The 21,300-nt window shown below is 37.9% G+C and overlaps 1 protein-coding gene across 5 annotated transcripts in view; it reads right to left on the bottom strand.

Annotated features, from left to right (window-relative positions):
* The window catches only part of SENP1 (SUMO specific peptidase 1), a 59,872-nt gene extending 39,741 nt beyond the window's left edge, over positions 1–20,131 (bottom strand). The window contains exons 1-8 of one of the 5 annotated variants that reach the window (XM_067696333.1): positions 19,505–19,603; positions 18,872–18,981; positions 15,314–15,361; positions 13,292–13,422; positions 12,170–12,251; positions 11,274–11,315; positions 6,914–7,073; positions 2,987–3,158 (exon numbers count right to left, since the gene is read on the bottom strand). In XM_067696333.1, coding sequence (XP_067552434.1) covers positions 2,987–3,158; positions 6,914–7,073; positions 11,274–11,315; positions 12,170–12,251; positions 13,292–13,422; positions 15,314–15,361; positions 18,872–18,923 — 687 coding nt within the window. In that variant the 5' untranslated portion in view covers positions 18,924–18,981; positions 19,505–19,603. The other 4 variants (XM_067696335.1, XM_067696338.1, XM_067696337.1 and 1 more) reach the window with 4 other exon arrangements.
* Positions 20,132–21,300: the final 1,169 nt, after the last annotated feature.

Genomic DNA, 21,300 nt, shown 5'->3' on the forward strand with positions numbered 1-21,300 from the left:
CTCTGTTTGTACTGTCCAATATGGTAGCCACTAGCCACATATGGCTAATGAATACTTGAAATGTGGCTAGTGTGACTGAGAAACTACACTTTTATTTAATTTGAATTAACTTAAATAGTGCACGTGGCTGGTAGTAACCCTACTGCAGTGGTCCGCAACCTTTTTTGGCAACAGGGACCGGTTTCGTGGAAGACAATTTTTCCTTGGAACGGGGGTGGGGGGTGGGGGTTGGGGATGGTTTCGGGATGATTCAAGTGCATTACATTTATTATGCACTTTATTTCTATTGTTATTACACTGCAATATATAATGAAATAATTATACAAGTCACCATAATACAGAATCAGTGGGAGCCCTGAGCTTGTTTTCACTTGCCACTCACTGATAGGGTTTTGTGAGTCTGCAAGCAATTGATTTATTATGGTCTCTGTTCAGTCAAACCTCTCTGCTAACGATAATCTGTATTTGCAGCCGCTCCCCAGCGCTAGTGTCACTGCCTCAGCTCCACCTCAGATCATCAGGCATTAGATTCTCATAAGGAGCACGCAGACTAGATCCCTCACATGCGCAGCTCACGGTAGGGTTCGAGCTCCTCTGAGAATCTAATGCCACCGCTGATCTGACAGGAGGCGGAGCTCAGGCGGTAATGTGAGCGATGGGGAGTGGCTGTAAATACAGATGAAGCTTCACTTGCTCACCGCCCACGGGCCACTCACCTCCTGCTGTGCAGCCCAGTTCCCAACAGGCCAGGGACCAGTACCAGTCTGTGGCCAGGGTGTTGGGGACCCCTGCCCTATTGGATAGTATCGTTCTTTAATATTGCCCTTGAACCAGCCATCAGCCAAGTGGTGGTACAGCCACCACCTGCATATTTCCAAATTCTTCTTCCTCATGTATTATCTTCAAACCCTTTGTAAGACTGAACAGCACAGTGGTGACATGTTAATTCCGCAGATAGCTTCATATTCCTGAAGGTGTTAGACAACTCCAGAAGTAAGATTCATACACAATTCTCCTTCTTTAACATAAGCAACAGATGTCTCTTGGAGATCCCAATATTTCCATGGAAAATAACTTTTCCTCCCGCTTATAAGCTCCCATCAATATTTTAGTCCAGGGGGAAAAGTAACATTTTAATCTGGATTATCTGTAATACCCAAGACTAAATATCTAAATAATCTGTTGAGAGTTTCATTTAATAAAGTTTGGTCCAATATTTCGTCTCGTGCATATAACACGGGTTACTCCTTATTTCTACACTACAGGTGACTTGCTTTTCACAGCAGATTATAGACCTAAAAACAACTGAGGCAAAATTCCCTGCATCTCTTGTTCCACAGGACAGGTTCAATCCTTGGCATCTTTTTGACACTGCAGAAGGAAAGATGAACCAGCTTCATGTCCTCCCTTGACCCAGCCTGTGGCCTGGAAGGTGGATTGGAAGGATTAAAGTATTGCGTCAGCCCAAGTCTTCAGGCTGGAAGTGGAGGTGAAAGGAGGAGGGGCTGAGTGGTCCCAAGGACTGGCTGGCTAGTGCGTGAATGGGGGGCTTACAATGAACACATTCTAAAGGGCACTGGTGATGCGAGCAGCAGCCACACGGGGCAGGGACAGGTTTGGGAGGCCTGTACCAGCTGCCATGCTGTTACCGTCTTGGTCCCCACAAGTCTCTCGGTACCCTGCTGGCTGCCTGCACTCTAGCACAAGCACAACCCCCACAGCTCCAGTAACTAAAAAAGAATTATTTATGTATGTAATAACTGATACACAGATCGTACTAAATTCAATGTTTCAAAAGGTACAGTGAAAAATAAATCGCCCTTTCATAACTGTTGCTCAGCTCTTATCACCAAATGCAACTGGTGCCAGTTTCTTGTCTATCCTTCCCCCTGATAATTATGATTTACTAGCTCTGTCATGCTCTGCTTGAATATTTTAGATTCAATACAAATTTAAAACCAAAAAATATACAGAATTTTAAACTAACTATGTAACAAATAATCAAGTTTTGCCACCTAAGAGATCTTCACCGCCAAATTACATTATTATTTAGCACATAATGCTATATTCTTGACTCCACGGTCTGTAAGCGCCAATGGACAGGAACCACATAACCATGCTGTATAACAGAAAGCATACCTTCTAGACTCCTGTAGAAGAACTGGGCTGCAGGCTGGCCATTTATTAGTTGTGTGACCTCTGACCTTTACTTTTCAACTTTGTAAAATGTGGTTATTACCTCATCTCTACCTATTTCACAAGGTTAAAAGAATTCAAAACAATAATACATGTGGAAAGCACACTGGAAACTCTAATGCTATATAAGTATGAGGTCATTATTATTCATTTGTATCTCCACAGCAACCAGTCCAAAGCTGACTAGATGCACAATAAATATTTAATTGAACAGGTGTAAGCACATCTCCTTATTGTATAAATTATATGTTATATATAAGGAATTGATTTTTTCCTAAGTTTACTGAATGAATATAACATAGTGTCAACACAACATCTTTCTTGTGGAGAAAGTTTATGATCTCAAAGATCTTACTCAAATGAAAGGATGTAAATTATTTAGCTGGCTTCTTGATTTTTCTTTTATATTGAGGAAAAATTATCCTAGTAAGAAGGGCAGGTATCAAATCCAGCAAGGTTAACAGCTTTGCCACATGAAACTAGAGCTTTAATAAGGGTCCAAAAGAGAACAGAGATAGTTTGATGTATGAGAAGCCACTCAGACAATACTGAAGATTAAGTGTGCTGTCCAACAGGAATAGAAGATGGTAAGAAAAATACGGAAGTCCTGCTAAAATATCTCCTTACTTTCTTTAGAAGAGATGCTGGCACTCAAAAAGAGCAATTAAGAAAGAAAAAGACACAGAAAGGATTAATGGAATGGTTAATAAACATCTAAGTCAGAGGGAACACATGGCTGAATGTAGGGAGAGTCTAACTTTTAGTAGCTTTTGTTGCAGGTTTTTCTTACCTCTTCTGCTGTACTAATGTGTCGCCTCTGAGTTTTCTTGGGGCTCAAAAGATTTCGACGACATGAACCACTCCAAGATGGACTTGGAACAGGCTTAATAGGAAAAGATTTTTCATATGCAGACACATGACAGTGATGGTTTGACTTTCCTGTAAAACTGTTTGATAATCCACTAAAAAAAAAAAAAAGTTTGTAAAAGACAAGAACAGTAAGTAAAAGTCTAACCAGGTGATTATTTTCACTTTTAAGAAATAACAAAAACAAAAAATTAGCAGAATGACAGATGTACCCTGTGAGGGAAATACACAAGAAATGATACATGAGTTGCTGCATTAGGTTCTGCCACTTAGGAGGTCTTAAACTGCCAAACTATGTAATTATCAAACACCTAAAGTTGTATTTCTTAGCTTCGCCATCTATAAGTTCCTTTGGTCAGGAACCATAGACCTGTGTGGTATGACAAAAAGCCTATCAGATTAGACTTCTTCAGAAAACCTGGGTTCTAGGTATGCATCTGGGTTCTAGGTGTGCTAATATGCACACACTTTCTATTTACTCCCTCCAGTCCCCTCTCCCAGCCTTTTGGAGGGAATTACTTTAAGATTAAATATGCAAAGGTGGATAAAGCTGAAGCTTCTCAACTGTTTTTCAATTGAATTTAAGTTTCCTAAAAGACCAACAGAGGGCTCCCATCCTCCATTAAAAAAAAATAGAAGGCTTTTTATGAGGCTGTATGGCTGTGACTGCTCCTCCTGCCCTCACTATCTACCTCTTCTGAAGGAGAATTTTGCTTTCTTTCTTTATACCATATGTGCCTCAAATAATGGGAAAAATTGGCAAGAAAAATATTTCTGTGGACTCAAAATCCAATTTTATCTCTAAGGTTAGGTTAATAATTTAAAGGTTTTTTCTATGTGCTCTTTTTCAAATATCATTACCCAGCACAGGTACTTGTGCTCAATATAATTAATTTTCTTTCTTTCTGCTGAGGCTGAAGAGTAAAGTACATAGCTGACTAAGCTGAACTTATTGAAATGAACTCTTTAAATCAGTACATGTGGTCTGATCCAAATGAAATCAGACTAGGTCTAAAGAAAATTAAAAAGTACATCTACTCCCTCTGACTCTTCAATCTCTAATGTTTCCTATGTGTGTTAGAGTGGGGAAAGGAGCAAGAACTTGGAATTTCAGAAACACGGTTCTTTTCTTAGGATGGGTAGATGTGGCTAGGAAAAAATGGCAAGGGCAATATAATTTGCTTGGTAAAGATATAATGAATTCCCCACAATGTCTTTTGTATTTATTTTTCCTAGAGTGTGTGTGTGTGTTTAATGCAAAAGATTCTTCTTCCTAAAGAAACAGTAAGAGGGAATTTGCGATGCCAGAAAGCAAGGGTGCTACCAACAACTAACGAGGTTGAGTCAGACACAGACATAAGCCTGAAGGAACTTCCACTAGCCGAAGTTGTGAGAATGTAAGCATTCAAAGAATAATGATTGTAGTAGTGGATTAAAACACACTGAATCCATGACACTGAAAAAAGAACAGAAAAATTCATTTGAACCACATCAAGTGGCGATTAAAAAAAAAAAACTTACTTTGAAAACCGGTAATGCAGAAGAAAGATCTAATCACATACCCTGCCTTCCCAGTAGGAAAACTATTTCAGGGTGACCAAACAGCCCTAACTAATGAGGTAAAAAGCTCTCCCTTATAGCAGAGTGCCAATTAATTAGTGTAAAAGAAATGATAAAATTAGAAAAATACTACTTCATTAACTACTAAAATTATTATCAGGTCAAAGGAAGTCAAAAGGTACAAACTTCCAGTGATAAAACAAGTAAGTCATGGGGATGTAATGTACAGCATGGTGACTATAGTTAACAATACCGTATTTCATATTTGAAAGTTACTGAGAAAGTAGATCTTAAAAGTTCTCATCACAAGAAAAAAAATTTTTGTAACCATGTATGGTGATAGATGTTAACTAAACTTATTGTGGTGATCAATATACAAATATTTCATCATTATGCTGCATACCCGAAACTAATATAATGTTATATGTCAATTATACCTCAATTAAAAAATTACTATCAGCTAAGGATTATCAACTGATATTAATAACTCCTAGGCTGATGTGAAACTGGTTGTTCATAAAAGTAACATCATTTAGATTACATTCTAGTCACAAGGGGGAAGAAAACCTAACTGTACAATTAAGGACCAGAGCGCTATCACTCTAATCTAGAGGTCAATCCAGCATCACTAATGATAGGACTGTAGGTTTTCTAATATGATGTAACACAGCATCAGCTTTTATTAAAGTCAAAAATCTAGTTTATAAAATATACAGAGGATAGAGGACAAAATCATACTATGGGAAAGCAACTTGTCAAATCCAAAAGGTGGAACATTATGCAGAAAAAAGTCATGTCATTAAAAAAAGGGGCTGCTGTTCAAGATTGTAAGAGACTTAAGGGTGATAAATACCAGATGCGATTTTAAACTGTATACTGCTTTGGACAAACTAGCTGTAAAGGATACTTTGGGGTCAACTAGGAAAACTTAAATATAACTTATTCAGTGTATAAGATAAAATTTACTGAATGAAAAAGGGAAGATGACTGACTGAAAAAGATTACAAAAGAGTATGCACAATATGAACTCATTTTTGGAAAAAATTGTGTGCAAACAGAAAAATATCTGGAAGGATATGTACTAAGACATTACAAAGGTGACCTCTGACTGGTGGGAATATGATGTTTTTATTGTTTATTTGTGCTTATCTGCATTTTCTGATTTTGTACAAAGCATGCGCACTGTTTCTGTAATAACATTAGTTAAAAAAATAACAGCATGGCATTATTGAGGAAAAAAAGCAACTTGCCAAATGATGCATACAGAATATCTTTAATGAAGATAACATATTATACATTTTATAGTATTACACAGCATATATATCATTCTGTATCTAAGCAAGAGAAAGTGAAAAGAAACAAGCATAAGAAAAGATCTGGAAGGAAACACATGAAGGGGAAGGGAGTAAGATTGTGAGTAGTGGTCAAGGGATCTTTGGCTTTATTGGCAATGTTTTAACTTTTACAATGTGACTGTGTTAATGAATTCTTATGTAATTTTTAAAAATATTAAGAAGTGGGGAAGACAATCCCTGGGAGTACTCACACATGTTTCCAGAGTCCATGTGCTGATAATCATAAAATAAAATAAAAACCATCTTGTTGGTTTTAATCAGCACCAGAAAGCTTAGCTTTGACTAAGCAGGAAATTGAATCATCCCACATGCCTAAAACCATCACCAGAGTAATATTTAAGAAGTCATAAATACCATATTAAAAAAGAAATATTTACTAATATAATAAAGTACTTGAGGGAAAAGTTTCTAAGCCAAACCTCATCTGCCTTTAATAATCAGTAGAAGTTTGGTGAGGGAATAAGCAAGGCTTATAAGTTAGGCTAAATATGATCAAGTTCTTTATGAGTCTAATTTTACAATAGAAGTAGTTGACTAAGGTGTAAGGTTGCTTTGGTTTAAGTCAGGTCTCCGCTCACACGAGAGCCTACAAAATGTGCTGGTTTCTTTGCTACCGAAGTTGCAGAAATTGATCAATTTTCACTTTAAGGTTCAAAATAGCCATATTGATTCTGAAGGGTCCCAATACACTCATATCCACCAAGATTTCCCTAAAAATTCTCTCCCTCTAATTATAAGATTTGGCTGTCACCAAAATCCAGCACAAGATAAATTAAAAGTTGAAAGTTCAAAATGAATTTGTCCGTATCTCTATGGTTTAAAGTTCAAAAGTGGTGTTTGTTACTTTTTAAAAATGCCAATGTAACAACTATCTTATAGCCATTTTCCCTTATACTGGAGGAAGAGCTTGTGAACTGAGCAGCCAGAATACTTACCTTGAGGTCTTTCGGGTTTCGAGGTAAAGACTTCGGCTGTTTCTTGATTTTTGTAAAGTTGAACCTGATGCTGGAGTGGAATTTCTCCACTGGCCATTTGCACTCTGGCCAAAGGTTCTTAGGTCTCCTGAGCCAAGAAAACTGTCTGAGGAAGGGTTGTCTAGAAGAATAAAAGTTTGAATAAATTAAACAAATACCTATACTGGTTCTCCATATGACTGCAACCATGTCCAACATTGTATTCCAAAGTAATGTGGCATATCACCATGTCTCTAATGGAAGAAAGATCCCGGTGTCAACTGCCAGTAAAGTCTGCAGTAAGGGAACTTCTACAAACTATAATTGATTCAGCCATACTAACCTGAAAATTGATGAAGGAGCTGAATCCTGCCACAGCCATGTGCCTTATCTGCATCAATGTGACTCCGTGGTGTCCACCAAAAGTCAACATTTTACCCCAACTATATCTTGCAAGCACTCCCAGGCCTGGGCCTGAAAGAAGGTAGGCCAGACCAGTAAGAAAGCAGGTGGAGGGCCAAGGAGAATTGTAATTCAAATGAACAACAGTTATTGCTTAATAAGCAGCTGGTGTCACTTTCTTGTTTTAATTACCGTGTTCACGACTCAGGGGCTCTGTCTAAGAGCAGAGATAACCTAATTGCTGCTTATTCTGGCCGGCTTATGGCAGGAATGACCCGTCATTATGCATTTGGTTCTGGTATGATAACCTTCAGTCACTTAATGTTATAATCATCAGACATATCAATACTCGGATGCTTGCTATTGCAATCAGACTAAGCGAGGTTTAATTATTATTTGAATTTTCTGACTTGTGGCTTACAAACTGGGTGTAAATTTGTAAGTTTCAGCTAGGAGTAGAATAATTTTTATAGCCTCCTCTCTCCATCAGCAGGATGGGACAATTTAAAACAACACCTTCAAAATAACTTCAGATGTTAGGCTATGTAACTGAGGAGCACCAGTAGAAAGACAAAAATTTAACTCTCTACTCCCTGAATTTTTGTCTAATGCCAACATCACTTTGAGGATCCTCTTTCAAAGCATATTATTATGGAACTTTGCACAATATTATGTACTTATGTTATTTAAACTATTTAACGTAGCTTTTGATACTCTATCCAAAAAGTTTGGCAGCTGACAAAAGTATCAGTTTTGTATTGTATTGGAATTTTTTTTTAAAGCTGATCAGGATTATCAGAATTTAGGCTAAATAAGATGGAGAAAAAGCAGCAGTCAGGGGTGGTATTAGTACCAGTTGATGCACCAGTGGATGACCTAATTTACTTTCAAAATGAATTACAACATTTTCCCTTTGTAATCAACAACTATGCTTGACATCTATTACTATTACTGTAAAAATAAGAGACGTGAGGCTAATGAAAATGAGTTTCATTAAAGGACCAGAAAATCATTATCTTTAAGCAAAGTAATAACAGTAGAAATCTTCCTCTCTCATACTTTTTTTTTTGTTAAAATTTGATTAGGGAATGATCTAACTAGAGATGTCTACTTGAGGAATAAGTCTACCAAAAAATGCAAATTTGAGACCAAGGATAAACCAGAGTAGCCCCCTCAATGGCATCTGACAGAGGTTTGGGCTCTAAAATTCAAGGGAAAAGCACAGGATCAGGCAATCTGTTTCACCAGAATAAGGTGGTTCCATCCCCACTCAATGAAATCACTGAACAGTGCTCTACTGCTGATGGGATCAAGCAAAGCTAGAAAGGGACCAACAGGAGGCTGCACTCATTCTTTTTTAGTTGACAGTTTATCCCAGTATTCTGTCATCATTAAGAAGTCAGATTGCAAATGTCACAAATAAGATTACTTATGTGTACATACACACACATAGAACTATAGGGAAATACACCAAAATTTTAACTTTGGTTGTGTTCCAATGATAGAATGATGGGGATTTTTTCTACTTTTCTCTACAAATTTTCTACAATGACAGGTAGTAATTTTATGGACAGAACGAAATTTTATATTTAAAAAAAAGTGTGTCAGGCAATCACTTAGTATGAAAGTAACCATCAGTTGCTCCTGTAAACTTTCAGATTTATTTAGTTATTATGAATACAGGATGCTTTAACTCATCTTACCTACTAAATGCCTATTTGGCAACCTAATTTAACATGTTTTCCAAAGATAAGACATTGACAATGATTCTAAGCTTGAGCAAAATCATTTTTTTTCATCTTAAGCTACTTTTCTTTAAGGTTTAAAATGTTTTAATTTTCTTTTCAATTGTGCCCTTAATAAAATCAAGAGGTCTTCAAGTCTGGCCAGCACTAAGTTATTAAAGTGATAATGTTGCATTTTCTCTGCTTTCTAAATTAAAAAAAAATGTTTTTAACAGTCTAATCTTGAGATTAAGAAGCAAATATTTAAAAAGCTTGATACAGAGAGGCAGATCTAGTAAAGTATAAATGGGAAGCTCCAGACTCTAGGTTCTGAAGTTTGAGTTTTTCCTGTGTTTGTTTTCATCTTAGTGGAGGAGAGGACACTAAGGTAGGAGGGGAGACAAAGACCAGTACAGTCAGAATGAGGAGGCTGAGGCAGGTAAACTGGGGACCCACATCTAGTCCAATCAAGAGGTAAGTCTCAAGGTGACTGACCACAGAAATCAATGTGGAAATTATTGGAAAAGAATAGGAGATAAGAGACAATATTCTGCAGGACTTGTAATGAACAAGAATGGGTGTGGCAAAGGAACAAAGTTAAAAAAGTACACAGTAAAAAGATCTGAATTAAAGTCTTTATTATAAGAAAAAAGTATACAGACCCTTGGCATTCACAGATTGAAAGTTCTGATTGTCCGTGAGCAACCTAAAAGGTCTGTGGCATGTCCTAAGCTTGCTTGGTCAGGGGCTAAACTTGGCAGAGGCATAAATCTGAATCCTCTGCTTCAGGTGTATTTTAGAGAATGAATCTAATAGCTCAACAACCCCATTTCAATATGGTTTTATTATTTGCAGTTGGTATTCTCTAGTCATCACCATGTATAAAGTAACTGTTATGAATTTTTTTCTTTTCCTAAAAAAATGGACTTCAAGTGAGAGATAAAAACTCTGGCATAAGATTTTGATATAGGGATCAAATTGTGGCATGAGGACAAACAGAAAAAATATAACCCTCAAGAATCATGTAACTGAGTAGAAAGCCAGCACTCTGGTTAAATACCACCACAGTCAAAAATATAGGGACCTGAGATGATCTCAGAAATATCCTTTGTGAGTATCAAGGGTCCACTGAAATTTAAAAGAAAAAAGCTAAAACAAATTATTTTAAGTCATGTTATTTATAATAGCTGAAAATGGAGAGGGTGAATGGGACCTAAACCATAGACAAAATGAAGGAAATGAAGACACAGGCCCATTATCCTAAATCACAGGCCCCTGGATCCAGTTGTGTTTCTACATTAAAAATTTTGGTGATTTTACAAAGATAACCTGGTATATACTATGTAGCACTTCTAAGTATAACCTGAAGCAGCACCCTGTTATCAAACATACTGATATGTCTACAGTAAAATGTGTAAATATTCATATTTACAGAGATAAATAAAAGACAAAACATTTAAATGTCAGTTAAATGTCAGTTCGTGTAGCTTTTGCCAAGTAATGAATTGAGCTCAGGTCAGGTTTTGATGTCAAATAAATTATGAAAATATTCTTTGGTTTTCAGAGCTTTTTGGATTTTGGAATTGCACATAAAGGATTGTGAATGTGCATATAAATTCCATGGATTATGAGAAATCAACAGAAAAAGGTAAATAAGAAGAATAACAGGTAAGCAGATAGAAAATTCAAAAAATATATATTGGGCAAAAAATAATCATATTTCGAATCATACAATGTGTACATAGATATATACTCAGATAAAAAAACAGAGAAGACCACAGGGTTAAGTAAGAGTTGAGTTAGCCAGGAGACCTTGATTATAATTTTCTATATATGATTGTTTACTATTAAGCAATTACTTTAAACAAAAACCAAATATTCTGTCCAATGGTAAATCAGCATACAAAATTACAAGCAAACACAGCCTGAGTTCAAATGAAAATATTTTCCACTCAACTGTCCTTCCCCTATGATCAATACTAATAAGCTATCAAGCCATATTTCAGGCTCTCTGCTCATCAGAAACGCCTTTTCAACAATAATGATGGCAGAGTTAACTTTCTGAAAAAATTAACTGATTTTTCTATACAATTATGCACATACTATGTGGACACCATTTCCCACCCCAGAAGAGGAAATCCAGTGCCCAGGGTAAAGTACCACCCACCTAAATGATATTTAAATATAATATAAATCTAAAAGAGCATCATACTAACGTCTTTTTAGGGGAGGAGATCTCATCTTGCTGACAAAGAATCCTGAGGAAGCCAAATAACAACAATAATTATTATTTGCATTTCATATTTATTATCTCAACTTATCCTTATAAAAATCCCATTGAAACAGGTTCAATGGTATGGCTAATATTCCCATACTTGGGTTAGGTGAGGAGATTAAAGCATGAGGAGTGAAAAGACTTTGGAAGACCACTATAATCTTCCTGGGTCATACTGCCAGGAGACTAACCAATAAAAAACTCTCAAGTTTCCCCAAGACAGAGCCAGATCATTGGAAATCCAAACCTTAGAAAGGGGGCAGATGAAAAGTCAGGCAGGCCAGGGGCTAGGAAAAGCCTAGAGAATGCTGACTTCTGTCATGAATCACAAGTTGAAAAGGCAAGCCCTTGAATATGCAAGCATGGCTGTGGCAGGTGCTAGACAGAAACATGTAGTTAACATTTCCTGCCCTAATGGAGGGACAAGCTTGGGTAGAAATAAATTTTCAGTATTTATGATTTCGAGCAGAATACAAATAGGCTAGCTCTGTGCTTCAAATCAGTATAAGTAACCTTTACACCACATACACATATCTAAAAAAAAAAAAACCAAAAGCCAAAAACAAAGCTGTATTGCTTTTAACAAGGGCATAATAGACAAGTAGGAGAATGGATTCTAAAAAAAAAATCTCCCTTTAAAAAATATCTGGTTGAGACTAGATCAGTGAAGTATTATAGCAACCATACACAGAGAGCTCATTAAAATGATGTTTTAGTGGAGAAAATACCATTTTGCTTTTGACAATGTTTTCACTTTTAGAGACAGTAAACACAAACAACTTGCTAGGAAGAAGTCTGAAAGGTAGAAATGCCTTGACTCCAAGTAATGTGTCATACCTGAATAATAATTTGGATAAGCTGCACTTCTTGTAGAACAAGTATACGATCGGTCCAAATTTCCTTGCCTGGAAGGTAAAATCTAAACAAAACAAAAGTTTTTTCTTAAACCATATTTTTTACAATAAAACAAAAACTTACACTAGGAAAAATATATAATTAAACAAGATTATGACATATTTCAGAATGCAATATAATTAATTATAATTATATATATTATAAATAAATTAAGCTACATACTAGTAAGAAAGGAAAACATGATGAAATGATTAAGGCTTCAAGGGGAAAAATGGGCAAAATATCTGTTATACAACTTAATTCAAAGAATGCTCATTAGAAGGTAATACGTATTTAATATATCCTGTTCTCAAAGCCAGGTGTATCACATATCAAAGCAGCTGAAAAATCAACCTGGTTTTGATTCTCTTGATAACTTTACAGGACAGTTCTTAATCAGAGGTGCTGCTGCACCCCAGTACAAACCTGGAAATGTGTAGATATATATTCAGTTATCAAAATGATTACTGGGGGCAGATGCTACAGGTATTTAGTGCCCAAGGATGCTAAACATTCTGCACACAGCAAAGAATGGTCTCATCCTAATTAGTAATGGCTTCCTACTGAGAAAGACTGCTTTATTAACAGTCCTCAAACCTTGGAGATTTTTTAAACTGCAGATTCTGATTCAGCAGGTATGGGGTAAAGCCTGAGATTCTGCTTTTCTAATAAGGTCTCAGGTGATGCTGCTGCTGCTGGTCCCTTGAGAAACTAAGCTTTATAGAACAGAGAAATTTCAGAGCTACTGTATATTTTCATAGTTTCCCCCCATTTAATGCTCAGCAATTTTAAGACACCAGTTTAAAAGAACGCTGATCTGTGTATTAGTTAATTGTAATATTCAGAGGAATAATAAAGAGTTTCTAAAAGGTATCATTCTCCAAGGATTTGTACATAGCCTGGCTCTTATTTAACTTTAACGTATCAAACAGAATTCCAAATACTAGCATTACTGATTGTAAAAAGTTTACATATATTCTTGTGCTTTTGAGTGTGGCATTTAAACTCTATCAGATGAAAACTTAAGCCAAAATAATTAATTAAGGAAAGAAAATTATTACTAACCTGATGGTCAGAAAGTGAAAGCTGGTCCTCTGGAAAACCTGTTTGTGACAGGAGATGGGTTTTGAATACGGAGTTGTGGTTCACTAAAGTTACTTCTCCAGCATCCATCCTCATCCTATCAGCAGTATCATCTGGGGAAAGAGTCCGGATTAGTTCAAGTCACATAATTCTTCAATACCTACTTTCCTATGAACCAATCTTTTCACCTAATAAAAATGATTTCCCCCAAACACCTCTACAGTCAAATAAAACCGCTCCTTCATAACTCTTGGCAAGAAATCTCAAAATGTCACTGTCAAAAAAACAGGCCCATGTGCAGAAATTGGTTAATTTGGAATCGAGATCAGCTACTAAATAGTTCAAAACTTGTACAAGAATAAAAAGAGCTTAATTCAAAGTTTTAAAAATAATGAAATTTTCCCAAAAGAAAAATTTTTTTATTTTAACTGTAGAAAAAATTTCACCATTCAAAGCAAATACTCTTAACCCTGGTTTATTTCCTCTGTTTCAACTCAACAAGGTGCTTTAAAATTTAATCCACTTGAAAATTTTTTATGCAAAAAGCGTAAGTTATTCATATAGCTCTTAATAGATATCAGCTCAGTTACTGTATACTGTGGCAGAACTGTACTTTATTACCATTTTTGAGACCTTTGTTACCATAAGAGTTAGAATAGGAACAAGTGAGAGTAAGGGAACTCAGGGATTTATACTGCTATCAGCAATGAGAGAAAAGGGAAACAAATGACCAGGAGAAAGAAGGTAGACTAAACAAAAGGAAAAAACAGTAGAGGGAAGACTAATGTGGACTTAAGAGGAGCCTATGGGATATTATAAGATCGAACTGTATAGATTTTTCAACCTATTCCTAAATTGACTATTAGTCTTGACCTTATACTGTTCCCTGTTATAGACATAAAGTACTATGAATAGCAGAAAATGTTCCAATCACAATTAATTCTCAATGCCACTAGCTAAATGAAATTTAAATTTTACCTTAATCAAATTATTTATCACATAGAGGGCAGTATAACAGTACTAAAGACAAGGACCCTGGAACCAGTCCCTGAGTTTAAATCCTGGCTCTGCCAGTTATAGCTGTGTGATCCTAGGCAAGTTTCTTAACCTCTGTGTCTCAGTTTCTCTGTCAACAAAATGGAGATAATAATAGTACCTACTAGGTACTAAAGTAAGTCCCCTACATACAAACGAGTACCGTTCCGAGGGCACGTCCATTAAGTCCAATTTGTTTGTAAGTCCAACAAAGTTAGCCTAGGTACCCAACTAACACAATTGGCTATATAGTACTGTACTATAATAGGTTTATAATACTTTTCACACAAATAATACATAAAAAACAAACACAAAAAATAAAGAAAACATTTTTAATCTTATAGTACCTTGAAAAGTACAGTAGTACAGTGCAGTAAAACGGCTGGTGCTTCTTAGCAGTACCACCTACATTACTGCTGCTTTACGCTTGCTTCAAGACATCCTGGGCTTGAAATAAAGACACCGTACTACTGTACTCTACACAGTACTGTACAGTAAAGTACACAAAAGCTCAAGGACTTGTAGAGGATGCACACACGTGACGATGTACACCAGACACGTGAACTAACTTACGTGACTGGACATGCAAACGCATGTTCGCATCTTTGAAAAGAAAGTTCACAACTTGAAGGTTTGTGTGTAGGGGACTTACTCTATTAGGTATTTTAAGTACTTAAAAAGCAAGTCCTTGCACACAGAAATGCTTGCTACTGTGTATTTAGCTTTTTCAACACAATGAATGAGAAAATGCTTTAAAATGTTGCTATAAACAATATCCCAACCAAAAGAAAATTGTTTGGTATACTGTATTACATAATTAGGATGAGATCTCCTTTAAAATTATTATTAAGCACAAAGACACAAATATTGAAAATATTATTAAGCACAAAGATGCAAATATTCTCTCACTCCAGCTTATCTAATCAGAGTAACTAAAAGGATTGAACACTACTTCATAGTCAGTCTTACCCATGTCAGGTATTTTCACATCACTGACTTCAGCAAAGATACAAAGTCCTACAAAAGAAGACAGAAAATAGAAATGTTACATTCTGAAACATCTCTTTCATGTCATCACACAACAGGAAGCCACTCAGAAGTGAAACTTGTATTCTTAGTGGAGAAAAATAGAACATGGTAAGGCAAGTTGATGGGAAGAGAATGGGAACTAAAACTAGCCTGAGGTAGTTCCAAACATTTCTGCAACCTGTGTAATACTAAAGAGCAATTATGGACTACCCACAGAATCACAGATTACAGCACAAACCAGATTAGGAAAGCCAACCCTTTGCAGATTAATTTGCATATGATCATAAAGTTAGTGACTGCACTGAAATTACAGCCTAAACATTCTTCCCAATCCATTAATCTTTCTATTACCTCATGCGAAACCATTTTATTTTATTTTATTTGGACCATTTTTAAAGTCTTTATTGAATTTGTTACAATATTGCTTCTGTTTTATGTTTTGGTTTTTTGGCCTCGAGGCACATGAGATCTTAGCTCCCTGACCAGGGTTCCCCCTGCATTGGAAGGCAAAGTCTTAACCACTGGACCACTAGGGAAGTCCCACTAAATCATTTTATAAACAAGTGACAGATCTTGTGGTAGTCCTGTTAGGACTTCACTTCCATACGTCTTAGCAGCCAAACAAAAAGTTATCAAGGAACACTTTGCAGTTGTACTAAGTACTTTTTCCCCCATCATTACTCAAACAGTTGCAAACCAAAGTCCCTTTGCCTACATGAAATTATTTTTTTCCTCGATATATCTAATTTGCCCAGAAAAAGAAGTTAAAAGCCTAACTGATGGAACTAGGTTAATAAATGTACCCTTGGACACAGGCTTCTTGGCAGATTTACAATAGGAGGAGACTAGAGATGGTACATATATATAGTCATAATCTTATCACATATTTTTAAAAAGATTGAGCACTTCACCAAATACATAGCACTATCAGGGCTTCAATCTAAGGAAACTGCATGATGATAACAGGAATTCTTTACGGCCCCAATAACGAAGTGCACACATAAAGGAAGGCTGCTCGAGCTTTTCCTGGCATAGGTACAGACTAAGCAGAGTAATCATCTGATTACCTAGTCTTGCCAGGGAGGTTTCCCAAAGAATTTAAGCCCTAGATTTAGGCTTCAAATATATTTCCAAATGCTCAACTTACTAAAAGGTTTCTATCTGGTAGTTCTACACATTATTCTTTCCGCTTCTTTCTTTTTTAATAAAGCCAAATTCCCTGGGTCCCCCATTAAGGGAAAAAAAAAATCCTATCAACCAATAAACTAGCAGTGGCTTTTTCACATTTCACTCTTTCAGGTCATCCCGTAACTGTCATCGCTAGTCTAGTCTTTTTTTTTTTTTTTTTTTTTAACAAACCTACCCTTTTAATATTTATTTAAAGTTTCATAACACACCTGTTTGGCTTGGGCGGGGAGGGGTGAGGGGACATTTTTTTCAGGTTTAGTTTTAAAATATTTGCTCATTTTCTACTGTCCAATCATTTCAGCACTTCCAAAGGTTCCCTAGGACACTTTGCCTCTCTTCTCTCCCTGTCCCCCAGCCGCCCCCGGCTCTGGGGGCCCATGGGCCAGGAGTCATCACTAGTCTTTTTTGTTGTGTTAAGAAGAATGCCAATTTAAAAGCCTGGTGCCCATTAGAACAATCCCATGTTAACTTCCTTTGCATTGCTGAGATAGATGTGAAGAGGGAAGCAAGCAAATCAAAGAATGTTAGAGATTATGTCCAGAGTGGTTAAGTGACTTGCCTGAAATCACAAAGATGGGGCAAAGGGAAGACAAAAATCCAGGCATCCTCACTTCCAAGCAAATGTTCTTTCAATAAACAATACAAAATCACATCCTTTAGCATATCCTTATTCAAGGATTCATACACATTGGCAAGATAAAAGTAATCCCTAGCTAATTCTGGGGAATCCACATTTTTTTTATAATTTTAAGAATTAAAGCCCCACATTTACATTTTAATACAAATACATCCAGCTTCTTCAGTGTGCTACTTCCTTTTTGCCACTTTGCAAATACAATGGGAGAGGAATATTTTACCCCAAGATTCAACATGAAATGTTGGACCTGGAACCTCTGAAACCACCAAATTCTTTCAAGCATAAGAATTTTTTCCCTCTAAGAAGAGCATTCTAGTAACACATTTTCTACTTCACTTTGTTCATTTAATTTATTAAAAGAACATAAGTAGTTACAGGTATTCAGATGAAGTCAGGTAAGTAGCTGAACACAAGATAGTAGGAAATCTGAAAGAAAAAAAAAGATGGCAAAGTCCTGGCAATAACAGAATGTAATGAGTATGGTAAAACATTTATAAGTTTACATACATGCAAAGAGGTGATAATAAAAGTGAATGTTTAGAGCTATGATGAAGTTTTTTGAAAGTATATATTGAGGAGAGGCATTGTACAATTAGCTTTATGCAGGACCAAGATGTAGTAAGAACAATTTATGATATGAGAAGGGTGTGGAAGTGATCATATGAATTATCCTACTACGAACTCTGGGAAATTATGTTTATGAGACAGTTTGTACCATATCATTATGTACTTTTGTTGTTGTTTTTCATATTTTTACAAGGAATCTCTCCAATTAGACTCTAATACTTTAAACACCAAAGATTCACTTTCTTTCATACACAAACATTTACTGTGCACCAATAACATACAGGGGACTGGTGATACAAAGATGAATAAGAACTGGTCCCTGCTGCTGTCCACAGGAGGAAACCAGATTCATCAACAGATATTACAGCCATAAAATAAAGCTGGTGCAATTGGTAGGAGGTGTAGGAGTCAGCTAAAGAAAAGGAAAGACTTCCGAAGCAGCAGTCAAGAGTTACGTCATAGCTTGAGGCAGAAAAACCTGTCTTTTAATCCGTTTGCTCCCTCTAGATTTGCCATCCGATGGGTGATACGAAGACCATCTTTGCAGTTGGGATAATTAATTGGAATTAGGTTAAGAGTGAACGAGGCTTCTCAAGATAAAAACAAATGAGGCTTCCAAAATGGGACTAGAGGGAAAAAAGGGAAACTCTAAATTGGAAGGTTAAGGGATCATGCTTAAAGAGATGCTTAAGGCTTCACGGTAACTGTAATTTCAAATTCAGTGTGATCTATCTTTCAACACGAGTCCTTAACACAAATTATCTTTATAGAGAGTAAAGATTTAGGAGATGATGCGATCTACTCTATCCAAAAACATCCAATTGGAAGAGGGACCCTAAATCAAATAGTTAGTGGCCTATAAAAGGCCTTATATGAATTTCATAAGAATCACCACCACCCCAAATATAAGTGAACCAAACGTGAGGTGAAATGACTTAACAAGGCTGACGTGAAAGTGATAAAGGAGCAAGTTATTGCCAACAAGATAGTGGAAATACTGCAGAGGCACCGATAAACAGAAATCACCAAGCTCAAGAGAAACTGGGCATATATCCAGAGAGATCACGTTAGGGGACCCCAAGAAAGAGACGGTTGAAGGGAATTACCAGAAGGCGATGAGCCAGGTAAGCAAACGGTGGCGGTTAAGGGGATTTTCATAACCTGGGCAGGAGGGTCCGGACGTTTCTCTCTGGTGGTGGCACTAGCGGTATGACATCTCGGGGAGACACCACAGAGTAAAAAGAGTTGGAGAAATGTTTACGTGACACGCAGAAGTAGTCGAGAAATATCTTTCAGGTCTCAAGGAAGGCGGGAGGTGAAGCAGGTATAACAGAAAAGCGGAGCTTCCCGGTGAAAACAGCTTTCCCCTGAGAGAAAACCTGCTCTGGCGGGAAAGCCCCGAAATCCCAACCGGCCTTTTCCTCACACGTAGGGCTGGGTGCTGAGATGGGGCCGGCCGTGACCTTAGGGAGACGGCCTCTCCTCGACCCCGGAGAAAGAGGCCTCAAGAAACGGCCTCGGGAAACCTAACTAACGGCCACCGGCCAGATCGCGGCCGGCAGACAGCAGGGGTGAGGGGAGGTGGTCCCAGGGGGCGGGGCAAAGGAAAAAGCGCCGTCCCCACAGCCGTCCCCGCTTCCGTCCAGCCCAGCCCAGGCTGCCGGGCCCGGGCCCGCACTGCCTCCCGGCCCAAGCTCCCTCCATCCTCACCCCTCCCCCAGCTTCCCGCCGCCACTCACCGAACCGGAACCGGCTGCTATGCGAAGGGGTTTCCGGCCGGGCGCGGAAAGCAAAACCCGGGAACCGCCGCGAACCGGAACCGCCTCCACAACACCGGAAGAGCTGTTCGGTGGCAGCGGAGGAAGGGGGTGGGGTGAGAGGTCAAAGAGCAGAGTCGAGGACCCGCGCAACGCCTGCGCAGTGTGGCGAGGCCTGAGAAGCCAAGGGATCATCTAAGGCTGTGGTTATAAGTTCCTCTTTCAGTTTTGGCTTTTTCTCGTTCTCGTTGTTAGAATACTGTTAGTTTGCCCTTCGTCCTTCGCTTTTCTCTGTTCCCTCGGCCCCCTTACCTGCTGCCTTCTGGTTCCGCTCTGGCGATTTTTGCTTACGTTCTGGTTTCCATGGCAGCTTCTTGCTGTGGCCCTCGATCTGCGAGAACCTGTGGCCACCTTGACAGATGTTGACCTGAGAGGTAAATCTAACTCAGGCTAGATTCATGTTTTATTGAGAATCACAAAACGTTAGTGCTTGTAGAGGTTATTGGCGATCATTCAGTCTGAGTTTCAGAGATGTGAAGTCTTTTCCCAAAGTTATAAAGTACATGGCAGATCTGGGCCTAGTAAACAAGTTTCTTAACTTGCAACCCTATACTCTTTGCACTACATCATGCTTGATTGGCCATTGGGGAAAAGGGGGTGGGGAGCAGCTTGGGATTGGCTTAGGTTGGACTCTAGAAACGTGTAGAAATTTCCAGAACTCTGGAGGAGTTTGAAACACTCCTCCAGGAGGTGTGAGGAAAGCTATCTGGGGTCAAACCCAGATTTCTGCCCTCTGAAAAACTAAATGGCCATGTTGTTGTTCCTGGGACCGAAGTGATTAACCTTTAATCTTTATTTTTAAGAGAAAATAATGAGAAGAAATGTGTTTGTTCATTTAGACTTGTTACCAAGTCCCTCAGCTTGGCGGGCCTCAGGACCCAAGCCCTGTCTAGAAGTCTTGGAGAAATGCTTCTGAGTAAGCACTCTAGACCCAGATGACAGCCACAGTCTGAGGTCAGACTTGGCTGAGCTGGAGGCCCCCAGCCATTTAGCTATTCCCAGCTGCTGGAGAAGATGCGTGCTGAGTTCAGGATATCTTTCCCTGTCAAATGTATAAAAGTAGATTATATGTATCACTTCATATGCTGACATTTTATACTGACAGGTCCTAAGGCCTGTTAGTATTGAACATACCTGGTCCATGTCACTTTTATCCATCTTATTCATTCCACAGATCAGTTGATTTGCATTAAACTCTGTCTCTATTTCTAGGAGACAACCGTGCATAAAGAGGAGTTGCATCTGAAATTTTTCACGTGTGTGATTCAGTCTCGCCAGTTAGTCAGGACTCCTCAGAGAACAGGTACCAGTGTCTCCTGATCATACTCAAGTGACAGAATGGGTTCTCTTGCAGGGAATCACAGTACAGGATATGAGACTTACTAGTGTAGAGGCAGGCTTTAGCAGTCAACTGACCTTGTTTTTCCATCCCCACTATGATAAAATGTTTATGACTGAGTCTTGTCTTTTTCTTGTACTAGTATCAGGTGAGATTTTGGCCTGATGTGTGGGGATAGGCCCCAGGCAGGTAAGGAGGAATTGGGAGTTGAGGGAGAACAAGACTTATAGCACATGAGCTGGTAGTTGATTTCTCTGTCCTTTGTGAATTATTTCAACCTTTCCAGGTTCATCTGTGGGAGTCCTTGTTGCCATTGGAATTGACACTCCAAAACCTATAAGATAAATAGAGTCCCAAAGAAAAATGGCTTTCTCTTCCA

The sequence above is a fragment of the Pseudorca crassidens genome, chromosome 11, assembly GCF_039906515.1.
Source record: "Pseudorca crassidens isolate mPseCra1 chromosome 11, mPseCra1.hap1, whole genome shotgun sequence".
Taxonomy (NCBI): domain Eukaryota; kingdom Metazoa; phylum Chordata; class Mammalia; order Artiodactyla; family Delphinidae; genus Pseudorca; species Pseudorca crassidens.